Source organism: Ilyonectria robusta, assembly GCF_021365365.1.
Source record: "Ilyonectria robusta strain PMI_751 chromosome Unknown BGZ61scaffold_1, whole genome shotgun sequence".
NCBI lineage: Eukaryota > Fungi > Ascomycota > Sordariomycetes > Hypocreales > Nectriaceae > Ilyonectria > Ilyonectria robusta.
In genome coordinates, this window is record NW_025764435.1 from 3,390,797 (window position 1) to 3,413,017 (window position 22,221).

Here is a 22,221-nt window from a genome sequence, read left to right on the forward strand (position 1 = left end):
AACTGTCATGCAATGCGATGCCTCCCTTCCCCTCCTGATGCGATCCGATGTTCCCGGCGCGGTAAAGTGCGCGATTCATACATGATTGGTATATATGCCTTCCTTGTCAAAGACAGAATATGCCGTTGAAAATGTCATGGTGCTGTGCTAATGATGATGATGTTGATGATATGATGGATGATATGATACCTCGCCTGATCAAGCAAATGACGGGCTGAGGCTGTTTTGTGTGTATGTTGAGACAAATGATGAGGGGTGATCTAGACGCCGACACAACCGGGGCGCGGAATCCATGACAAAGAAAAAACCAGAAAGAAGAAACCAGAAACCAGAAGCCAGAAGCCAACCAGTAGAAGAAAAAGATGAAGATGACGAAAAGTAAATCCAATAAACCCCATAAACCGACCCAAAAAGATTATACATCCGCCGAGGTAACCGCCAGCCAATGCAGTGCATGCATGCGCAATGCGTTCTATATGCCAAGTTTGCCCTGATGTGCCGTTCGCTGGCAAAGCCAGGCCAGGCCAGGCGAGGCTCAGGGGTGGAAGAGTCAACGAGATGAACCCGTTGTAGCACTCTCACTAGTTCGCGGGGTTGGGACGTCAGGGGCTGACCCTGCGCGAGCGAGGCTTGTGTGAGAGTTGACCGGACGGCGCCCCCAGCTTGGGATCGTCAAGGGAAATTACCGATCTGCTGGGGCAAGAATGTGAGAGACAGATGAGGAGGCCGTCCAACTCCGCTGCCATGATGCGAGGAACTTTTGAGCGCCGCGGACGAGATCCCGTCAATAGAGACGTACATGATGTGACGGGGTCTCACCCAAGTTTCGACAAATAAACAAACCAGAAAAAAATCAAGAAAACCCACGAGACACCGGGTGTGCTGTGCTGTGCTTCCAGTGGTGTCTTGTGGGAACAGGCACAGGATCTGCTGCCCCAGAGTGTTCGCAATGAGGCAGCAAAGATCCCTGCACCCCCGCAATCGTGATCAGCCATCTCGGGCAACACTCGCGGCGGGGGCTGCGTCCGAGACCGCGCGCGGGAGGCACTAGAACGAGTGCCCCCACAGGATTCGCCCGCAGGACTTTCAGCTCTGCGGTGCAACCACACCCAGCCCTGCGCCCTCAGTGGACGCCTTCAGTGGACAAGAGGTCACACACTGCGTCCGACTGCTGCTCATCCAGGCGGCAGTCGGCGGGCAACAGGGTGGTGGGCCACGCCGGACCTGTCAAGCGGTGCTGCGGCGGCGGCGGCGGCGGCGGCGCCTCTGCTTCACCTCATCTGCCGACCATGGGCGTCACGAGCTCGATGCTCTTGGGCCGCGAGTACGTCCCGGGGTGACGCGAGGGAAGCGGACGGTCCATACCTCCCGAGCTCACGTCGTAGGTGTAGGCGCCGCCGCCGTAGTAGCCTCCGTCGTACGTGGATGAAAAGTACGCCGCCGAGGGTCGCGAGTACGAGTTGTGCGGGCTGGTTGCGGCGCTGCGGCTAAAGGGCCAAAGGTTGTTGGAGCTGCCCGTCGGCGACGGAGGGCTCGGAGGGCGGACATTCAAGGATCGGAGCGCTGAAATGGCCGAAGTGTGTTGGTAAGCTGCGGAGCCGGTACCGGGCGTCACCGGTGGAGAAGTGTAGTGCATGGAGCTGGGCCGCGAGGGCGACGCTCGAGGAATGATGTCCTTGGGTTCCGGGTTGCCGACTGAGTAGAATGGGTAGTTGCCAGACGCGTAATTGCGGACTGAAGAAGCGGGCTGTGACGTCGACGTCTGATCAATTCTGCGGCAGCTGTAGCGATATTATTAGCAACAGGAGCGGATTCACGGGAGACGGGTTACGCGGGGGAGGCGAATGTGGAATGCGAAGATCCACACTCGAGAAGCGGATTTGCACGTACTTGTCGGAGCAGTACAAGCCCATGTCGTCGTGAGGAATGAATTGCTTCTCGCAGGTCATGCTGTAAACAAGGTCCAAGGTCAGCACAGGATTCTCACGGCTCTCGTGTCTAAAGATGGTGCGAAATCCCGCTCGCCGGGCGCCTGGGATGACGGCATCTGCGGCCTGCCAGGGCAAAAAGCAAGGAACCGGCGCCGGTCCACTGGGCGGGATGGACGGGGCGTTGAGGCGAAAGAAGGAAAAAAAGATGAATTCGAAGCCGAGGGCTGACGTGAGACATACCAGAACTGAGGAAAACTCTCTCTCTCGTCTTCCCAAGATTCACTCCATTCTCGCTCCCGTTCACGTTGGCTCCGGCCCAGCTTCTGGGGAGTCTGTTTCCGAGTCATGGCGGGTCGCTTGTACTTTGAGGGATCGGTTGCGGTGACAGCTTTTCGCACGTCCGTCATGGACGTGTTGGGCAGGCCGTGGCCCGACTTCTTGCGGCTGTGATGCATGGGGTTGAGGAAAAGAATGAAGTATGGAAGAGGCGAGGGAAAAAAAGAAGAGACAAGCCCGCCTTGTGTGGCCGGGAGTAGAAGGATGATATGACCAAGAACGTGCTGTGGAGAGTGAGGAGGAGGAGCAGAGATAAAGAGGTCCGGGTACCAGTAGTTGCAGTACCGCCTGGGGGCTGTTAGGGGCAATGGGGAGCCACTGGGCGCTGGGCGGGTGGGCGAACGCTTTTCAGTGGTTCGATTGCGGGGGGGAACTTGCTTATCGCGGGCGCTAGGCTGCAGAATTCAGTGCCCCTTTGCCTGGCCTGGTGGAAAGAAACGGGGACCTAGGGGAAATGGGATGCAAATTTTTTCTTGTGCTTTGTCGTGCCTGGACAATCGAGAATGTGTGATGCCAGGGTTGGTTCTTCGCGGTGGCAAATTATTGTTGGGGCGTCTGCGCATGTGCAGGGACGAGAGGACGACAATTCCCCGACGGCGGACGTCGGTGGATGTTAGTGTGGGGATTTTCGCACAGCGGACAGCGACAGCGACAGCGACAGTGACAGCGACAGGCGAGGTGTTGGACCGAAGAAAAAAGACGGACTAGGACAGGAGCTGCGTTTTAGGCTTCAGGTGCGGCCGGGTTTTTGAGGGTGGCACAGGATTTAATTCCCGTTCCCGATCTCGATGAGTCGAGGGAGTGAAAAAAAAAGGGCGCCAGGGAACTGACGGGAGAACAAGTCGAAGTTGCGTCACCGATCAGGCACTCGCAGGACTAGCAGATCTGCGACGTGGGGACGAGGCTGAACTATCTCAGGTTCGGCGCGGTAGGGAGATGTGTGCGTTGGCTGCTGGAGACTTTTAAGCGTCCAGTGGGCGTGTCAGTCCTTGTGTAGCCAACTATGTGGTAGTTCGCCGGTGTAAGTCGAGGTTGGAGGGAAACGGGAAACGGAGCCGGGGCGTCCTTGGTTCGATGTGGATTAATGAGGGGGTGTTTTTTTCGGCGGTGGTTTAGCGGGCGCCGGGGGTGTCAAGCCGTTCTTTGTTGCGTTGTTCTGGCGGCGGTCGTCGTAGCGTAGTAGTGTAGTACTAGGCGGCTGGGTTTGTTTGGCGAAGAGCGGATACTCTCGCTAACAGGAGAAAAGGGAGAAGTGGTAAGGGGGAGAGGAGAAAAAACGACGCAGGTTGGATTGGAGACGGTGGGAGTTTGTCGGAGCTCTTTTGACTCGACTTTGATAGATACGTAGATACGCTGCAAAACTTGGACCACGCGGCGAGATGGGCGAAGTCGGGGCACGCGAGACCTTTTGTACGAGATGGCTTGCCAAAAGCTGGGGCACCTGTGACTCGACTTTGTCGTCGTGATTGAGTGAGCGAGGAGCCGAAAGCGGAGATGGTTTGCCCGCAGAAACCGGCCAATCGCTGTCCGCAATCGAGGCTACAACTATCGCGACGGCTGTTGACTCTGACAGGGGGTTTGGGTCGGTCGTCCCAGTTCGCTGCGGCCAAGGCAGGGACTCAGCAGGGACTCAGCAGGGACTGGCAAGGACTGGCAAGGACTGGCAGGGACGCGCAGGGAACTGACCCTCCAACACAGGAGGAGCAGCGGCAGCGGGCCTGGTTGGTAAAAAATGGACGACTTCTTGTGACCGTTTTTGGTGGGTTCGTTCCCGTTGGGGATTCGCCCTGCGAGTGTAAGTGGCGTGGTGTGGTGGTAATGTGTTCTTTAAGGGAACGGCGTGCCTGTGCGTGAGAGGGTGAGAAGGCGAGGGCGTGAGCAAATATGAGGATGAGGGTGAGGGAGAGCTGCCTCGTGGGTGAGTGACGCTCTGGGAGTGTGGGCGTGTCTGACACCCGCTGACGAAGGCGTCGAGGCCGAAATAACAACGGGAAGCCAGGCGACCGTCGTTGCAGTATGAGGGAACGGGTTGGGTTAGGTAGAGAGCACTAGCAGCTGAGTAGGCAGGCGCTATGATAAGGAGCAATTGACACCGGCCAGATTGATAAGAACTGATGGAGTCGGGTACCGTACACTTAGAACAGGAGTACGGTGCTATTATGGGGTCCTTCGCTAAGAGGGACGACGGATAATCGACGATGGGCGACGGAGATCAGAGCAGGCGGATTGGAAAAAAAAAAGATAACCACGGACCATCAATCTTGGGACAGGTGAGGGGCGAGGGGGGGAGATGGTCATGGGGATGGGATGGGGAAGCTCAGCTCTTGTATGTTTTGCGCACCAGGGCCAACTGAGTAATGGATGGAATGGCATGGGGATGAAAGCAGCAGGAGCAGGAGCAGGAACAAGTAACAAGTAACCAGCCAAGAAAGCTGGATGGCGGTCGAGCGAACCAGGGAATACTACCTAGGTACCTTGCCCACCTATGCAGCCGACCTGAGGCGTACCATAGCCTTCCCGGCATGTACGAATGCCTGGGGGCTAGTAGGGGCCTCGTTCATGGCACCGCCTGGAGCGAATCTCGTCATCACCCACGAGGCATGAGGGGCATGATCCCGCATGGAAGCTCCGCGAAGCTGGCGCGAAGGGGACCTCGATGGTACAACGGGCCAAACCAAAACAACAGGTGCCTGGCTTTGACGGCGTGCTGCGCGGCGCTGCACTGGAGCTCCAGGTGAGCCGTGAGCTGTGCTTGTGCTGCTCTGCGCACGTCGCGCGTGCAGGGCTTTGTCCATCCCGATCGGAGCTAGCATCACGGACAATGTCAGGCACGCACCCATCCCAGCAGCAGCTCCTCGTCCATTGCTGTGCCGTCCCCAGCAAGGTGGTTTGAGGGGCGTGCGGATGGTCGTGAGACAGAGGCTGGACGGTCCAGTCAACGGGCTGCGACGTGCAGCGGCGGTGGGTTCATGGAGGGGGGAGGGTTGCAGGAGCGAGAAGCGTGTGGGAGGCTCGGATGGCTAAAAGTGGACGGCGAAGAGGAGGGGAGGGTGAGGAGGGGGCGTGGCCAGGTGACGGGATGGCGATGGATTGGACGGGGTCGTGACAGTTGTGGCATTGATGGCACAATTTGTTGGGTAGTACGGATACAAGCGTGCAGACAGTTGCGTCGATGATGCACTCACTCGTTCGGTGCGAAGCCAGCCAACGAGTCCATCCAGGTGGAATTGTGGAATTGCGGTGCACAGCGTATTAGTCTGGAGCGGCCCAGAAGACCCATCTACAACTGGCAAATGGCGGTTCTGTACCTACCTAGGTACCTACGCATAACACGACCGCCCGCCGGAGCGTAGGCCCGAGGTACACCTACACCTACACCTACACCGCACAGAACATGTCGCAGTTCTCCTCCCTCTCTGCCCTTGAGCCCCGGCTGGAGCTCTCCACCAGATACGGGGCGTCCCCACTGAACCGGTCACTGGGGAGGGGCCGGCTTCACTGGGGGTCTGGGGAGGAGGAGGAGGAGTCGCTGGCCGGGGAGGAAACAGCACAAAGCCTGCGGACCGCTAGATGCTGGACCGCTAGATGCTGGACCACTGAGGGCTGGTCGTCTCATCCACCCCGCCGAGCACGTTTCGCTGCGTCGTGGTGCGTGTTGCTGGCCGATTCTTGCGTCTTTGCGAAAGCCATTACGCCAACGAAACTCTCTTGTTCGACCAACCCGCAGCCCGCCCTCCCCGTCGACGGCCCGTTTCTTTCTTCCGGCTGGCCGGGCCCTTCGGGGGTACCTGGAGCCAAAGTGTAAAGGAAACCCAAAAACGAAGGGAAAAAAAACGCTGTTCCTGTCATTGATGATACGTGAGAATGCTACCGCTGCTACGTGCGAAGTTCTAGGTTCCCACTGGAGCGCGCGGGGGCCCAGCGTACCTACCTAAGGTAGGTACAGCTACTGTACCTACTGAGGTAGCTAAGGCATGCCGGATGCTCTCTCGTGCTTCCATCGGAAGCTTTCCCAACCTAACGCTGCCGGAATCGGGGCATGTGGACTTGGATTGGATCGCGGTGTCGGTCCTCATGCAGGCCGAGTTGCTAGGACTTGTTCGGAGAATGCGGCTGGCAGAACGATGAGACATGTCATGGATTGCGTCGCTCGACATGGCTCAGCAAGGTGCCTCTTTTTATTTTTATTTTTATTTTTGGTCGGAAGACGAGGAGCAAGCAGCACAGCACAGCGCAGCATAACACAGCACCACTAACCAGCAACCACCAACCATCACCGCCAACCTAACTGCATTGGATTGTCCCAGCATCTGAGACGATACACCACCTCACATCCGCACATTGTGTCTGTGTCCATGTATGATGTATAATCACAATCACAGACACGGCCAAGATCCGGAAAACACAAAGCACGCCGCCCAATTCCTCAAGGCCCTCATTCCACTCGACTCTCAAGGTTTCTGTGACATCCAAAACAAGCCCCCCCCCCCCCCCCCCCTCTCAACTACTGTAGTGTGGCTGGCCTATCCATGCCTCGTCGCTGCTGCTGCACTGCACGATGTCTCCATCCTCTCCATTTTGCCTGTGCACTCTTGCATCGTCGACGAGAAAACCCCCACCATGGCCGGAGCGCGGAGCCGGGGTTTGGCATGCCTCCCTCCTGCTCACGCTCATGCTAAACTCATGTTCCATTGCGCATTGCGGCTGTTCGGGTCGCGAGCTGCGGGACTCCGCTCAGATCATTCTAGCCATTCTCTTCTCGCTCAATTCCCCTCGCCATTGCCCTCAATGGGCCTCATCTGATCGTCATCGTCTCGGCCATCCTCGGTAGGTCGGGTTCCAGCTGCTGTGACCTGGTGGGCTAGTAGCAGTTGTGGTCCTTCTAGCTCTCCCCGCTCATCCCCTCCCTACCTAAGTTACGTGGTAGAACCATGGCTACATGGCTACAGTTGGTAGCAGCTAGTCTATCTCCCGGTGTCAATGGTTGCGGGGTTGGACCTGGAGTTGGGCAAGCGGAGGGGCCAAGAGCGCCAACGCCCGCTACACCCCGGACAAGGGCAAGACACCAGGAAGACGCCGGCTCGGCCACGAGCTTGGATTTTGCAAGGGACCAGAAGCAAGCGATTCATCCGAGTCAAGCCAGGGCCATGGGATGGGATCTGCTGGCCGTGTTGGAAGTTGGAACCCCGTCACTCACTCACTCACTTCCGCGCCCGCTCCATTCCTCGGTCCACCGGGCGATAGTTGCCCTAGGCATCTTGCGTTGATCTCTGGGCATGCAAGTACATGACAGACCCGAGCCGTAGGTGTAGGCAGGAAAGTCCTGACCTGTGAAGGTAGGACGATACGATACGACGCGGCACGATACTACGCAGCACGACACGACACGATGGACGATGCGATAGGTAGCTTCCTCGAGGAGGTCCGAGACCCGACAGCAGCTGCGGCAAACAACACCCTGACGGCTGGGACGTGGACTATTCCAACGGGAGCATCAGGGTCGGCGTGGGGTGATTGACTGGCGGAGTGGGGGTCGCTTCTCATTTGGAGTCTTGGCTGTCTGGGGTGTCAGTCCATCTGTACATGATCCCTACCTCAGCTACGCATTCTCTCCAGGCCGAGGGCTATTTTGTTTCCCGCCAATCTGGGGCAGGTGACAAAATACTACGGATGGTACGTACATGCGAAGTATAGACACTGGGGTTCTAGGATTCTCCTGGCCATCACGGTTGGTGGCTTCTGAAGTGATCTGCAGCCCCCGGGTGGTGTGTGCGGCTCTGGCTCGGGATTGCCAGGTTTGGATGTAACATCCTATGGCATTGATCCCCATGGGATCCGTCTCGTGGCAGGGAGCATGCCGTGGGATTCAGGCATGCACCTCCCCGACTTCTGTTTTGCCCATCGAGGGCCAGCTCCCCACGCCCTGGAGCTCCGGGTTGCGACCAAGACATCGATGATGCTGGTGATTCCCATGCAGGAGCTGCGCCGCCGACGACAGCGTGCTTGACAGAGTCGCATCAACCCACGAGGGCGGAAGCGGCGTAGAAAATGGAAAACATGGAATCAGATGCAAGAAATGGAATACAACGCGCGCGGGGGGGGGGGGGGGAGGGGTGCGTCTCCATCAGCGTCGTCGTTGTCGTCGTCGTTGTTGCTGTCGTCTCGGGCCCAGACCGAGGTACCTAGCGAAAGCATGTCACTCTCCAATCAATTGAGACGACGCTCACTTCTCAACAGGCCTTCTCACACAGCGCCGGAGTGTCTTCATCTTTCTCACCTTGAGAGGCAAGCGGGCCACTTGCGGCTCGGGAGTAGCCCACGGTTTAATTGGGAGCTGCTCGGTACTACGAATGCAAATTGGAGCCGCGGGCGCAGAAAATGGAGAACGGGCCGCCTTTTGGACGGATTCATAACGTAGTACCACGGACTAACAGAAACGAAATGATATGAGTGCACGTCCATCCACAGTGGAAGAGCAGAATTTTCTTCTCTGTGGCGTGGAACTCGTGGAGAGAGAGGGGCGAGGGGCGAGCGAGCCGCCATGGTCCAGAATCACATCATCAGTGCTCAGGCTCACGGGCCAATCGTTCTGGCACGCTGGCTGGCAGCGGATATTCGCGGTGCAAGCGAGACAACAAGAAGGGGTCGTACACAAAATGGACGATGACGCCCAACAGGCGAAACAGGCCAATCCCAGGGCCGGTGTTGTTCACGACAAAACAAAAGGTCAGAACGGCGCCCACGTTGGCGGTTGCGGCTGCATTGAACAAGACGCCGAACTGGGGGGAATGGGAAGCGCTGAATGGAGGGAACTAACAGAACCCCCGTGGGCTGGGCTGGGCTGAACCTGGATGGTGGGAGGGCAGCGAGGCCTGTGGATGGGCGGTTTGATGATGGGCGATTATGCGGTTATACTCGATTCATCTCAATGTGCATGGCGCCGACCAATCCGCTGGACCCAGGGCTCCCATCCAGGGAGGAGGCCAGGGGAGGAGGGCCTCGATAATGTCGAGATGGTGGTGGTGGTGGTGGTGGTGGCATGGGGGGAGGTCAGCAGCCTCTTCGGAACAAGTCGAGCGAACGAGGGCACGAGTTGAAGCAGCGAAAGCCTGCGAACCTACCAAGTTACCTCGTCCGTAGTCTACCGAGCGGCCTAGACGAAACGATCTGGACTAATAACCCTGGCGCGCCATGCAACGCAACGCATACAGGCGCAGGAGATAAGGGACGGACGCGAACGAGATGGGCACGAGGCGCCATACCCGCCAGGCTATTATTATTCCCATGTTATCGTGACCCGACCCGACGGGCGACGGGCAACGGGCGATGGTGTCTCATCTCATCTCATCTCATCCCTCCCCCTCCTCCTCCTCCTCGACTCAACTCGGTCCTTGTCCGGCCGGCGCCTCCGTGGCCGTGTCGGAGGGAGGGCTCGGGAGAGGAGTAGCGCTGATGGGCTTTTTGTCTGGGAGGGTCCCGATGCTGCAGGAACATGACGTCCCTGGGCCTGGATTGGAGTCGCCTGGAGTCCTGGACTCGTCACTCGTTGACGTCGTCTTATCACGTTTCCTCGTCATGCTTCTTCGCGCGTCCTTGTCCTTGTCGTGATTTGCGGGAACTCTCTCGATCCATTGAACAAAGCCCGGTCGTCGACCCACCCCTTCCGCTTCCTGCCGAAGCGTCAAGCGCCGTTGCCACCATCCATCCCACGGCCGCGGGATGTCGTCTTTATCGGGAGTACGGAGTAAGAACTGTAGAGGAGGGAAGAGGACCCTTCTTGCACTATCTATCAATCTAGCTGGATGCCCTGTAAGTATGCCCTGGATGCCCTGTACTTATGCATGCGGGGCCAAGCCGCTGCCGAACTGCAGCCATGGTGCCAGGTTCCCCCGTGGCAGTGGACTCGTCAAGTTCCATCACCAGCTTACTTGGAGCTTCTTCAGCTTGGCCCAAGCCTCCAGATTCCCCTTCTCCCGGCCACTCTCTCCTGCAAGCTTATCGCCTTGGCCGCGATTGTCGTCTCGTCCCGTCTCGTCTCCTCACTTCTCTCCTTCGGGCTGGTCGATCCGCTAACAGAAGCCGTCCTCGTGACTGCTGCTTATCTCGCCCTACCACCTCTCGTCTATCAACTCAGCTTTTGCCTGCCGCAGAACGCTACAGTATCTGGCTTGCCACCACGGTTACAGTTGCATCAATGATCAATGATCAATGATCAACCGCCACGGCTTATTAGTGACTTGGGTGTTCATGACCCCTCCTCCTCCTCCCACCGTCTCCTCCCACCCCATCAATCACCACGGACATCTTCCCGCCTCAATCTACCCGCTGCATGTTCCACTCTCCACTCTTCACTCTCCACGCTCCAGCCGTCGCGCGTTCCATGCCGACTTACATCCGAATGTGCACCGCAAACTCGCATTCTTATCAGTCTTTCCACTCGTGAACCTTAGCTTTATCCTGCTCCTCATCCCCATCTCTCGTCGTTACGGGGTCGCACCTCGGTCAATCCGAGCTGATAGGCATTAGCCATTCTGCCAGACTAGAACATGAAACGTGATATCATCAGATGAGCTGTCTTCTGCGTCAATGACATCTCTGGTGTCACACGGCCGTAACTTCCATGATGCCCAACAACACCATCATGGCATCATTGCTTCTTGCTTTCACCGCAACTAACCGCCCGCTCGCCGTGCTCTCACCGACGGCACTCAGCTCTCTCCCCCCTCGCCGCCCGCCCCGTCACACCATTCTCTGCAGGCATTGGAACATTCCATGGGGCGAGATCGGCCCTGCAGCTTACCCCAGAGTTGACCCAGGCTAAGGGACCCGTTGCGGCAGCTATGAGATTGCATCATTTCCTGCGGCTCTGTTGTTGTCTATCGCGGGGTCTGGGCTGCTCCTCAGCGTGGAGCCGCATCGCGTCAGTTGAAGCTGCGATTGCGCACCTGGCCTAGCACCATTTCCTGGGCCTACAGTGTTTGACCAACTCAAGGCGGTGTTTAATATAATCAACGGGACTCTTTGAGCCATGTCAGGGTTTTGATATTAGATAAATGTGTTATCGCGAGACTCTCGTGGCAGCAATGCTGTCCAGCCGTGGTCAGACACAAGCGCAAACACTACACCGAGTTCCATCAATTTCTCTCAAGTGACAACTACACTCGCAGGACAGTGTACAGTTCACTCGGGAGCTTAGGTCTCTTTGGTTGATACAATTCATTCACCAATGACGTCTTACGAGAGACTGCCAAAACGCCATAAACAACCTCTTCGCGCCATGATGCACCAGATAAACTCCAACTCACACAGGCATGCCTGCTCAACGCAACCCTCCAAATGCCCTAACCTGAGACTTTATCCGGGGTCTGGACTGAGTCTTTAACACACCCCATGCACGATTGTCACATTCCGCCCTGTATCATCTCACCAAGGACCCTGAGCAGATCATACCAAGCCACCAACACACCCCTCTGCTGGATCCGTGTCTTCGCTGGGGCATTATTACAACGATTGATCGCGGTACTCTTCTTCGAGGTGGTGAATTGGATCTCCCCGCATATGGAAATGGCGTGCTTAATGTCGAAACCGCATGCCACGGCTCAACTGACGTTCTCACTGTGCTCACATCCTTGAGCGTAACGCACAACGCCAGAGGGAGACGACATGATGTGATGGGTCTTCGTTTCACTAAACCTGGGGACACATGACAACAAACAGTCTGGGCACTGCAAAATGAGCATTAATGACGAAAGACTTTTTGTTCATATCCTTGGCCGTGAGGGAACCGTGTCCCGTGCTAACCTATTACCACATCTCTTCAAGACTGTACTGAAGAGCGCGCTGCTACACTCGCTGTAACATTATTGCACCTATGTGCAGAATCCAAAAATTCATGACCCGGCTCGCAAGGAAGGAACAAGCCAAGGCTACCCTTATGTAGGACCCAATCCCTTTACCCGACAACGAGAGCATCTCTGCAAAACGCTGAATATTCCTACTCCAATACTCCGTATCTTTCCTTGCCCGATGAGGGCATTCTCCAGTAAGTTAAAGATTTGAACATCAAGTTCAAAAAAGAAAATACAAAAGAAAAACATCAAAGCATGTTCCGTTGGCTAACGCTAATCATGGATGATAGTACGTTTGATGACGGCCGTTCCCCCCGCCTTGTGCGACCCTCTCTGCCTCAGTGGCCAGCTCCTGAGGTGTTCGTGAAGGCGAATAGCTCTGGTCATATTTTTGTACATGTGACTGGCTGTGCTCGTATTGGGGGCTTCCGGCTGGCGAGGGGCTCGGCTCCATCATAGTGACCTGAGGAACCCACAGGTTTCCTTGCGCGTCATATTTGGGCTCCGCGATACCCGGAGTCTCTGCGTATGGCGACACATGAAGCATATCGTTCGTCTCCGTGGGCAGCTCTACTGGCGGTGCGGGCGGATGGACGTTGGACTGAACGGTGTTAGGGCTGGACGAGTGGAAAGGCGGCGGGCTCGTAGTGTTGAAGTGGGAAGATCCGGGGCTCCAGGGGCCCTGCGAGAAGTGGGAACTGGTCTGGGCTGGATGGTAGTCATAGGACTGGTTCATCGCCTGCTGCGACACGTTGGTGGAATCACGGCCGCGGCGTCGTCTCATGAGGCAGCATGCGCCGACGAGTCCTAGGATTGCCACAACACCACCGCCAACTCCGATCCCGACAATGGCCCCGGTTGAGAGGCCGGACTTGGGTTTCGGTGTGTTGGTAGGCGCACTGCTCGTCTCGCTCGCGCCCACCACATCTCGGGTGGCTGTCCTCACAGCAGCCTCGGCCTTGCGCGTCATGAGAGCCTTCAGATCCGGGGCAGCGAACCCCTCCGCCGGTGCAGTCTTGGTAGCTCCGCCAGTCGACTTGCCACCCACGACGGAGAGGATATCAGTCGGGACCACGTACTTGGTCTTGTCCGGAACGTATAAGGCCCATGGCGAGTTGTCCTTGTTTTGCTTGCCCAAATCCATGTTGTGCATGCCCCATTGCTCCTCCGAGTCGCAGTCGTTGGTCAGGGGGAAGAAGCCGCCGTGGACGAGCATCTGGGCTTCATTGACAACGTTGCATGACATACTGTGATGCGGGAATTCGCCTGTCTGGTTGGTGTTGAGTGGGTACATCTTGACCCAAGTGAAGGTGGGAATCGTCAGGACGTAGATGTCGTCGAAGCCGATGCTACCTTCCGCTTCGCCGAGGCCACCATACAGATAACTAAAATGAAGTTAGTTGATCATCATAATGTACAGAATGCGCAACACTCACATGTTGTAGGATGACTGGTCGTCGACCCAAGTCGCTCCAGCACAGAACCGACGTCGCATCTCGGGGACAGAGCCTGTAGCATTCTGCAAGTAGCTCTTACCACTGAGAATGTCATAAATCATGATCTCCTCCATCGGTTGACCCTCCCAAGCCCCATTGCCCGTCCCACGGATACCTCCAAAGTAGATGATCAAGCCTCCGTCGCCGGCGGGGAGGTAGATCATGACACCCTCCGCACGACCGACCTCGTCTGGTCCAGTCGTATTCGACCAACTGTTGCTGTCCATGTCGTATTTCAACATGTACGAGGTTGGGATGCCAGGGGCGTCGCCCCAATTCGGGTCCGTGGCGCTATTCATCCATCCTCCGTAGTAGTATCCCTCTCCGCGACTCGAGATGGAGAGGCCGGCGCCGTAGCTGAGACCCATGATGTCGGTGGACCGGGGCGATCCATAGTTGTCCCAATAGTCGTTCAGGACGTCATATGCGTAGAGGTCGAAGGACCAGGGAGTCTCGCCGTAAAATTCGCCACCGAAGAGGTAGATTCGCTTGTTGACATCGTCGGGCCATAATATTCCACCATTAACATTAGGGATAGTCGAATTCTTGCTGAGATTCGCGTGGGGCGGTGGCATGCCCGAGCTGGAAACGGTGCTCAAATCATGGTAAATCAAGTAGGGGTCTAGTGTCTCATTGTTAGCAGGCAGAGTCTTCGTTTGTCCGGCGCCGTCCACAGCTCCGCGTCTTTTGCATTTGGGTAGGCGATGGAATTCGCGACGACGTACTGGTGACGTTCTCCGGATTCTCTGAGCCGCTGTAGGTGATTAATCCTCCATCGATGTAGAGCTTGTCGTCAATGACGGCAGTTTGGTGACCCCATCTCCGACAGAAGTCGTTTATAGGGTCGCGCTGCTGAACGGTCACTCCAACATAGCAAGCCAGCAACACCAAGGTTACCAGGTGTTCTCGTGCTTGGCTGATCCGAGATGGAGAGGTCCGCATTCTGGCTGACACCGAGATGGTGTAGGCATGCCCTGGGCGTTGGGCACCAGATTGGAGGCGGGTTCTCGTGATCTACGAACCGTCGCGATGGGGTGTAAGAGGCCGCTGGAATGGAACGAACGTCTCGGCGTGACAATAGTTGTTAGGCGAAGAATAATGGGAGGGAGAGACAAGGAGGGAAACCACGTTGTCAAGGCGTCAAAGTGTCAGAGCGTCAGAGCAAGGTGTCAAAGCATAAGCAGCGATGGGAACGAGTGTGGGCTAGGATCAGAGCATGGATGGCGGCCTGGCCTGGGACGTCTGGGACACCTGGGACACCTGGAACACTTGGGGACGCCTGGGACGCCCGAGAGGCAGCGCAGATGGTAGATGAAGTGGCGGAGGCGGAATCCGGGGCTGACCATCTCTGTGGTCCAGACTCGTGCCGGCCCAAGCCCTGGGAGGCTGCTCCACAGTGTGTCGCAGCGGTGCCTCCGTATTCGACCAGGCCGGCAGCTCACTATCCCGTAGCCTGTACGAGGTACCCGAGCCAGCGAGCGCCATCGTGGGCCATCCATGACCGGAGGAAGGGGGCTGAGGAGATGGCTGCAGACGCCATTGACATCCCATTGTCCATGACGGCACCCGTGTTCCTGCCCTGTTCCTGCCGACCCAGCCATGAGTGTGGTGAGACGACAGCCGGCCAGCACGTATCCAGCACGTATCCATCCAGCTGGTGGTACCTGGCTTGCAGAACTAGGCCTCGTACCGGCAGATGATTCGCACGGCGCGGGGGATGGCTGGGAGCTGGACGCAGCTAGGGGGCCAGCGCTGTGGGCAGCCGCCAATAGCGAGCTGTTGTCCTCTCATTCAGCTCCTGGGGGCTTGGGCCGGGACATGCATCCCTCCTTCATCTAGTCATCCAGCAGCGGTATCCCTCCCTGCGCTGCTAGAGTGCTCTGGAACGCCCTGAATGTTGGCTTGCCCACAGGGCTGAATGGAGCTGTGCCCACTTCGCTTAATATCCCAAATAGCGTCTGTTGAACTTTGTTCTATTGGGACGAGCGACGCGGCTACGCCAGAGTGGGCTCAAGCCGCCGTCCGAGACCAAAGCGCAGGTTGTTTGATTGATTGCGCTCTCTCCTTTATCGGATTTGACGGATGGAAATTTCTTCATTGAACCTTGGGGCCTTGAAGCCTCGAAGCCTCCGGATCCTTGGCTGACTGCCGCAGGTGAAACCTGACAATAAAAAGATTTGTGGGCGGCTTGTTGACATGCCCAACTGGCTGGCTAGCAAAGTACGGAGTAGTATCTGCAAAGATGAATCAGACGCCGCCACAGTCTATCCCGTCTGTGTAAGGGAAGTACCGGTCATCCTTGTCCCTTGTTTCAAGCGCCCGCCATCTCACCCACCGACTCACTTCGGGGACCACCTCTTGGCCCGGCAGCGCGCTGCACTGCGTTCAGCCAACCATCTAGAGGAAGATCTAGCGCTGCACGGGTGTCGCCGTCGGGGAATCCTTCAATTGGGTGAGCATCCTGCTGGCTACCCAGCCATGCATCGGGGTTCTGCAACTCGATTGATTGCCAGTCCAGCATGGCACAGCCCGCCAGTCCCAGGTGCGTCGGAACCGACTCTTCGCGCAGAGCCACAACTGATAGTGCAGCCCTGACTGCAGCCACGAAGTCCTCTGCGTTTACGCAGTTTTGGATATTATTCCCAGTTTGGGCATTTCCTTCGACACCGCCTCCTATCAAGCGCCACTCCTTCCACAACGTCGCGACAGCCCCGAGCTTCCCCAATGTCGAGATATAGGCTCTCAAGGCTTTCATAGCGTCGTCCCTCTCTTTGACAGTCGATTTTTCCGAGAGGAAGAGAAGAGCGACAGATCGAAACGACACTGGTGAAGCCTCATCTTCTTCGCCATGGCCTGTTAAAATTTGCAAGAGTGACTCACGACCAGAGACGTCGAGGGGTGGTGCCTCTGAAGGTGTGGTAAGATGAGCCGAATACGTCTCTAGGGCGAACAGCACATCCTTCATCATCTGCCCAGGCGTCTCGGTCCAGATGTTATGCTCAAAACCAAGCCCGAGATATTTCAATGTTGCCTCTGAGTTGGCAATGCGAGCCGAAAGCTGTAGCCCAAGTCCACAAAGAGAGCCTCCGATGTGGAGCCCATCGGATGCCAGTCTTTGTCTTAGGTTTCCCAGAAAGGCCATGGTCTCGAGGAGAGCTGGATACAGGGGGTCGCATTGGAATAGTATTCTCCCGCATGCTCGTCGAATCGCCGATGAAAAGTTGCGCGGTGCTTCCTTCCCTGGGGCCTGGGAGACCTGGAAAAGGGTGGTGTCCAACCCAGACGACAGAGCTTTTGAGACTAGCCTGCGGAGGCTTGCAATCGAAATCTGGTCGTCAAGCGCCGCAATGAATGTGTCGGGGGAGGGCGGAGTCTGACTCGGTTGGCGCCCAAGCTGAACAACTCTTTGGCGTGTCTTGAGCCATTGCAGCAGTAGCTCATCATTCCCAAGTGCGTAGTCGGATATGGCATTCTCAGAGCAGATAGTGTGGAACGTGTCTAATCGATTGCGCGGATCCAACACCTCGGAAGCAGTCAAGTCACCCATGTCCCCCCGCTGAGCCTCCTCACCTGAGTCGATCAGCGGAGTCGTCGGAGCACCACGGAGAGCTGCTGAGAGGATGTCATGACTTGACAGTCGCCAGGCATTGAAAGGCCCGTTCATGATATCGAATGACTTTTGCCGCGAGCGATCCAGCTGTTCTTTGGCCTGTCCGAGACGACTCTTGAGTCTCTCACGTGTGGGGTTCACGTCCCATTTCACCTGCAGCTGGGCCTCGTCGTCCGGAGCAAATGGGCGCACGTGCTTGCTGTCCAAGTCGTCGAGGTCGAGAAGGAGATCGCTAATCCGAAAAAGCTTGCTATCGTGGGGCTTCTTGGGCAATGACGGCCCCAGTTTGTTGATGGTATAGTAGTGATCGTTGTCCTCGCTGGATTGGCGGATGAATGTCTTTGAGCGTGCTTGATGCGCTCCGCCGCTGAGTGATGGAATCGCAACCTGCGGTCTGCGGGAGGCGGCTGTGCGTATCATCTTTGGTGAGACTGGGGATTTTCTATCCGCCGAGCATGTGTAAATATGGGCGAATCCTCATCGGTAACTTGATGGTGGAAGGACGAGGCCAGCCCGAGGTGATGAGTTGCAAACGCGGAAATGGCGATGCGACATTCAAGGGTGGCCAACGGGAAGAACTGGGGACAACGTTCCGCGTCATCAGCCGCCTATTCCCCCCTACCCCTTGCAGCACACGGCACCTACACAAACATTCCAGGGGACTGATTTCAAACCAGGCTCGCCAGCCGTCCACTGTTGGAAGGTTACAGGTGCTGCAACAGGGGAGACATTCCCCCAACGGCCAAAATGTCCGCCTAGGGCTTAGCGGTCCCGCCCGAGAACATCCGGGGAAAGCGGGGTCTGAGGGTCTTGACCTCGAGCTTCTGTTCGGCATATGATGTGGCGGTGCTCTTTCCTCAGCCACAGGAGTTGAACCCCGGAACTACGTTTATCCGAGGCGCATCAATTCCATGTTCGAATAGGCTTTGGGTAGACCTTGATGGACGAGACGAACATATAACAACAAACCCCCTGGCCAGTTCTACTCACATCATCTACGCGTCCGAAATTTAGTCAGATCTTCGCTTTACAAATACATTCGAATCCACCATGTCTCCTCCAGCCAAGAAGCGAAGAACCACGCGAAGTTCCGCTAAACAAGAACAAGAACAACAAGCGCAGCAGGAGCAGCAAGATCAGCAAGAGCGCCAAGAACAGCCAGTCGAAGCAGCTCCCGTCGAGGCCATCAAGACTCAGAACCCTCCAGAGGAAGACGAAGCGCCCCCGATGGAGCCCACTGTCGAGAAGAAGAGCGAGGCTCCCAGCGCCGATGCCGACCCTGCAGCCAAAGCCAAGGACCGGATGGCCCGTTTCAAAGCCCTTCAAGCCCGAGCCAAGACATCCTCGGAGAAAAATCTAAAGGAGGCCACCTTGGAATCCCAAAGACTGGCCACCGATCCAAACCAACTCACCGCGCTGCACCGAAAGCAAGCCATCGCATCTCACAAGCTTCTCAAAGCGGATGTCGAGGAAGCCGGCGAGGACTTTGAACGCAAGCGAGCATGGGACTGGACTATTGACGAGAGCGAGAAGTGGGACAAGCGCATGAAGAAGAAAGCATCAGCTCGTGACAACAACGCATTCCGAGACGACACGCAAGAGAGCAACAAGATCTACAAACGACAGCTGCGGAACATCAACCCCGATATGGACAAGTACGAAAAGGACAAGATGGCTGCTGTTGAGAAGGCCGCCGCCTCGGGTGGCCTGGACATCGTGGAGACAGAGGACGGCGAACTCATCGCCGTGGACAAAGATGGGTCATTCTACTCGACGGCCGACTCGACCTCGTTTGCTCAAAACAAGCCCGACAAGGCTGCCGTGGACCGACTAGTCGAGGATCTGAAACGGGCAGAGGAACAGAGACTGAAGAAGAGGAAGGAGAGGATGGCGCAGAACGGCGACGATGGCGACGTGACGTACATCAACGAGAAGAACAAGCAGTTTAACCAAAAGCTGTCGCGGTTCTACAACAAATACACGGCGGAGATTCGAGACAGCTTCGAGCGGGGCACCATGATATAAAAGGAAGACGGTTCATAGATTTTTGTATTTGATTTAGTCCTCTCGGGGGGTATTGTACAGTCTAGCGTTTGTTACAGCACAATTAAGATCTTACAGCATTGTCTTTCTCCAAGACTGAGTTGCCAGTTCCTCAATGTCGGCAGCCTCCACAACCCCGCGCTTCGTCTCATCGCCAAACGCCTCCACCACGGCCTCGGCGACGGTGCTGACCTTGAGCGGCTTGATTCCAGCGGCGCCCATGAGGCTTTTGAAATAGTGACCGGTGATACCGTTGAACATGGTGCCCAAGCCGACCACGGCAGCCAATGGCACGGTGAGGGTGCGCGAGCTGTCGAACATGAAGGGAGCCCGAATGTAGAGGCTCCTCAGTTCAGGGAAGCTGTTGGCGATGGTAGTCTCGGCCTGTCGCTTGGTAGAAATGTACCGCGCAGGGAGAACAGGTGCTCCGCCGGCGGCCGAGATGTAGCAGAATGAACTCACGTTGGCGGCGGCGGCGTGCTTGGCGAGGGTGATGGCACTGTCTCGGTTCATGATCTCGTATGAGAACTGGTCCTTGGGGTTGGGCGGCTTGATGTCCTCGCCCTCCTTTCTCGCCAATGGGTCGACGCCCCGATCACGCACGGGAGCAAAGGCCTTGGCCAGGCCGGCGATGGGCGATTCCTTGCCGGAGACAACGCCTTTGTAGTCGGCCTCAAGCAGAATGCCCATGCTGTGGACGACGAAGTCGGCGCCATTGAGCAGCGGCGCATACGTGGCGGGGCGTAGGATATCGCCGCGTTCCCACGTCACCTTGTGCGCCCAAGGAGGTGGCGCGGCGGAGGAGGTGACGGAGTCCCATTGGGGCTCGCCGGAGCGGCTTCGTGACGAAGTGAGCTTGGATACCTTGTGAGAGAGCGGCGTCTGCGAGGGAAAATTACCTGACGGAGGTCACATCCCAGCCTCGGGCCACGGCGAACTGGCAGATCCGGGAGCCTAGAAAGCCAGAGCCTCCGCAGACAACGAGCTTCTTCACTGTGGACATGGCGGCTGTGGTGGTGTTGGAAGTGGTGTGATTTGCGAGAGACACGGAGGGCCGGCGGAGGAAGACGGGCAGACAGAGCCGAGTCCGGAGGCGTGGGGAGGTGTCGTATTCAACAGCTTTGAATACGGCGGAAAAGGGGTTTATCAAGGTAAAAGAACAACTCAGGTGAGGGTATGGATTTTGGAATTGAGTCTCAAGGCTAACCCAATACACAGTACGAGTGCCGTACGAGCCACCGATGGAAATCATGAAGTCATCGTTTTGCCCGAGGCTGAAGCTCTCTAGGCTACCTAAAGCTACAGCTGCGCTGGGTTACTTTCAGCGCTATTACCCACCCCATCTCTAACACCAAGGCTACTCCAAAAATCCGACAGATATTGGAAGGGATTAAATTCTGTTAATTCAAACTCCCATTTAATTGATTAAAGTGCTGAACTGTGTCATATAGTCTTCATAGCCAGCTACAATCCCACACCACCTTTAGGCGTGCGTTAACGGCCAAAGTCGTTGTCGAGTAGCAAACACCATCCATCTTTTAGTGGTCCGCCCCGGTACGCGCCATCATTGGCCAACCAAACCGTGTCGCCTCTGCAAGGCTGAACCTCAAATAATCTTCTCCATCCAGGCCCGCCTTAACGAGCGTCGTCGCTGTCGCCTTCAACCGACTCCTCCCTCTTTCGAATGCGCCACGGCTTCCCGAACCACCCCAGGCTCTCGACACCCTCCGTATCAACATGGCGCCACAAAACCAGCTCGGAAAGCGCGTCAAGCTGACGCAGATCCGTCGGCCGTTCATCGTCGGAAGCACTGCTCGCCCATTCTCCGATACCAACCCGCGACCGGCAGGCATCCCCGACAACCACACTCACTCATGGGATGTCTTTGTCAAAGGCCTTGACGACACCGACATCACTTACTGGCTGCGGCGAGTGCAGTTCAAGCTCCACGAGTCGATTCCCAACTATGTGCGAAGTACGCTCGGCAAAGCTCCATTTCCTAATGCCCCCGGCGCATGCTGACCTTGAACTACAGTGGTCGAGGGCGAAGCGGGAAAGCCATTCCTCGTCAGCGAAACCGGATGGGGTGAATTCGACATTACGATCAAGCTATACTACGTCAATGACTCTGGCGAGAAGCCCCAGACTCTGTACCACTACCTGCGCCTCCACCCCTACGGTCGAACTGAAGAGGAAAAGCAATCTATGGTGACCAGCAGCGGCGAGGTCCGATCCTGGAGCTACGACGAGCAGCTCTTTAACGAACCCTACGAAGCCTTCTACAACCTGCTTACCGCAGGCGCAGTCCCCAAGGGATGGAAACCCTCGGGCGGAAAGGGCAAGGGGAAGAACCGCGCACCACCCGCATTGCCGCCAGCCGACAGTCAGGACGTCTGGGAGCACTCGGCCATGATTCCAGCGCATAACCGCCCGGGGCAACCATTCAGTCTGGAGACGGAGGCCGCTGAGATTAAGAAGCTGGCCGATGCCCAGGCACAGACCGAGGAGATGAGCAAGAAGATACTCGCCGAGCTCAAGGCCAAGGAGGAGCTACTGGCCAGCCTCAAGGCAGAGAACGCCACGGCTGCCGCTGCAGTCAAGCCCTCCTAGAATGGGGGTTCGGACCGCAAGCGCAACAACCGAGGGCGCAAGAGTCGAAGCCGCAAGGCCATGACAAAGGAGGAGGAGGAGGATTCTGACTGAGAGAGCAACGAGGACGTGCCGGCGAACTCGTCCTAGTCGTCCTCGGGCACATTTGAGGGCTCCTCGGTTTCGGATTCATCGGCCACAATAACGGGCCCGTCGGATGAGCAAAGCCTCCCTTGCGCTCCTCCAGAGCCAAGGGCTCATTCACCGGCCCGGTAACGCAACTGCGGAAGCTCCGGCGAGCACGCCCACAACCCGCAACCGCCGAATCCCGTCCCAAAATAGTACCTCCAGACTGATACTCTCGGAGG

At 56.9% G+C, this 22,221-nt stretch overlaps 10 protein-coding genes across 10 annotated transcripts; 5 read left to right on the top strand and 5 right to left on the bottom strand.

The window, feature by feature from the left end:
- Nucleotides 1–1,135: 1,135 nt before the first annotated feature.
- On the bottom strand, nucleotides 1,136–2,556 carry BGZ61DRAFT_23309 (uncharacterized protein). The gene is made up of 3 exons (XM_046238238.1): nucleotides 2,172–2,556; nucleotides 1,891–1,950; nucleotides 1,136–1,781 (listed from the first exon to the last, which is right to left on the bottom strand). Exons 1-3 carry the CDS (start codon nucleotides 2,384–2,386, stop codon nucleotides 1,277–1,279), a joined length of 780 nt encoding a protein of 259 aa, XP_046112613.1. The 5' UTR covers nucleotides 2,387–2,556; the 3' UTR covers nucleotides 1,136–1,276.
- Nucleotides 2,557–4,789: 2,233 nt separating this feature from the next.
- On the top strand, nucleotides 4,790–6,538 carry BGZ61DRAFT_544021 (uncharacterized protein; the record flags this gene model as incomplete). Its single annotated transcript, XM_046255260.1, has 3 exons — nucleotides 4,790–5,001; nucleotides 5,051–5,228; nucleotides 5,584–6,538. 3 exons carry the CDS (start codon nucleotides 4,790–4,792, stop codon nucleotides 6,070–6,072), a joined length of 879 nt encoding a protein of 292 aa, XP_046112614.1. The 3' UTR covers nucleotides 6,073–6,538.
- A 541-nt stretch (nucleotides 6,539–7,079) lies between these two features.
- On the top strand, nucleotides 7,080–7,731 carry BGZ61DRAFT_23399 (uncharacterized protein). The gene is made up of 2 exons (XM_046238251.1): nucleotides 7,080–7,545; nucleotides 7,608–7,731. Exon 1 carries the CDS (start codon nucleotides 7,199–7,201, stop codon nucleotides 7,532–7,534), a length of 336 nt encoding a protein of 111 aa, XP_046112615.1. The 5' UTR covers nucleotides 7,080–7,198; the 3' UTR covers nucleotides 7,535–7,545; nucleotides 7,608–7,731.
- A 3,299-nt stretch (nucleotides 7,732–11,030) lies between these two features.
- On the bottom strand, nucleotides 11,031–11,412 carry BGZ61DRAFT_23405 (uncharacterized protein). Its single transcript, XM_046238252.1, has one exon. The coding sequence runs from the start codon at nucleotides 11,295–11,297 to the stop codon at nucleotides 11,106–11,108; it is 192 nt and encodes a 63-aa protein (XP_046112616.1). The 5' UTR covers nucleotides 11,298–11,412; the 3' UTR covers nucleotides 11,031–11,105.
- A 32-nt stretch (nucleotides 11,413–11,444) lies between these two features.
- Nucleotides 11,445–11,768, top strand: BGZ61DRAFT_439083 (uncharacterized protein). Its single transcript, XM_046244317.1, has one exon. It carries the CDS (start codon nucleotides 11,494–11,496, stop codon nucleotides 11,647–11,649), a length of 156 nt encoding a protein of 51 aa, XP_046112617.1. The 5' UTR covers nucleotides 11,445–11,493; the 3' UTR covers nucleotides 11,650–11,768.
- A 415-nt stretch (nucleotides 11,769–12,183) lies between these two features.
- On the bottom strand, nucleotides 12,184–14,660 carry BGZ61DRAFT_23413 (uncharacterized protein). Its single transcript, XM_046238253.1, has 3 exons — nucleotides 14,337–14,660; nucleotides 13,552–14,233; nucleotides 12,184–13,500 (listed from the first exon to the last, which is right to left on the bottom strand). The coding sequence occupies exons 1-3, from the start codon at nucleotides 14,551–14,553 to the stop codon at nucleotides 12,393–12,395; spliced, it is 2,007 nt and encodes a 668-aa protein (XP_046112618.1). The 5' UTR covers nucleotides 14,554–14,660; the 3' UTR covers nucleotides 12,184–12,392.
- Nucleotides 14,661–15,705: 1,045 nt separating this feature from the next.
- Nucleotides 15,706–17,641, bottom strand: BGZ61DRAFT_525895 (uncharacterized protein; the record flags this gene model as incomplete). Its single annotated transcript, XM_046252847.1, has 2 exons — nucleotides 15,706–15,845; nucleotides 15,955–17,641. The coding sequence occupies 2 exons, from the start codon at nucleotides 17,639–17,641 to the stop codon at nucleotides 15,706–15,708; spliced, it is 1,827 nt and encodes a 608-aa protein (XP_046112619.1).
- Nucleotides 17,642–18,523: 882 nt separating this feature from the next.
- On the top strand, nucleotides 18,524–19,246 carry BGZ61DRAFT_338896 (SYF2 splicing factor-domain-containing protein; the record flags this gene model as incomplete). Its single annotated transcript, XM_046239172.1, has 1 exon — nucleotides 18,524–19,246. One exon carries the CDS (start codon nucleotides 18,524–18,526, stop codon nucleotides 19,244–19,246), a length of 723 nt encoding a protein of 240 aa, XP_046112620.1.
- A 13-nt stretch (nucleotides 19,247–19,259) lies between these two features.
- On the bottom strand, nucleotides 19,260–20,533 carry BGZ61DRAFT_439088 (uncharacterized protein). Its single transcript, XM_046244318.1, has 2 exons — nucleotides 20,164–20,533; nucleotides 19,260–20,102 (listed from the first exon to the last, which is right to left on the bottom strand). Exons 1-2 carry the CDS (start codon nucleotides 20,514–20,516, stop codon nucleotides 19,337–19,339), a joined length of 1,119 nt encoding a protein of 372 aa, XP_046112621.1. The 5' UTR covers nucleotides 20,517–20,533; the 3' UTR covers nucleotides 19,260–19,336.
- A 468-nt stretch (nucleotides 20,534–21,001) lies between these two features.
- BGZ61DRAFT_471234 (yeats family-domain-containing protein) lies at nucleotides 21,002–21,874 on the top strand (the record flags this gene model as incomplete). Its single annotated transcript, XM_046248187.1, has 2 exons — nucleotides 21,002–21,239; nucleotides 21,300–21,874. 2 exons carry the CDS (start codon nucleotides 21,002–21,004, stop codon nucleotides 21,872–21,874), a joined length of 813 nt encoding a protein of 270 aa, XP_046112622.1.
- Between the last annotated feature and the right edge of the window lie 347 nt (nucleotides 21,875–22,221).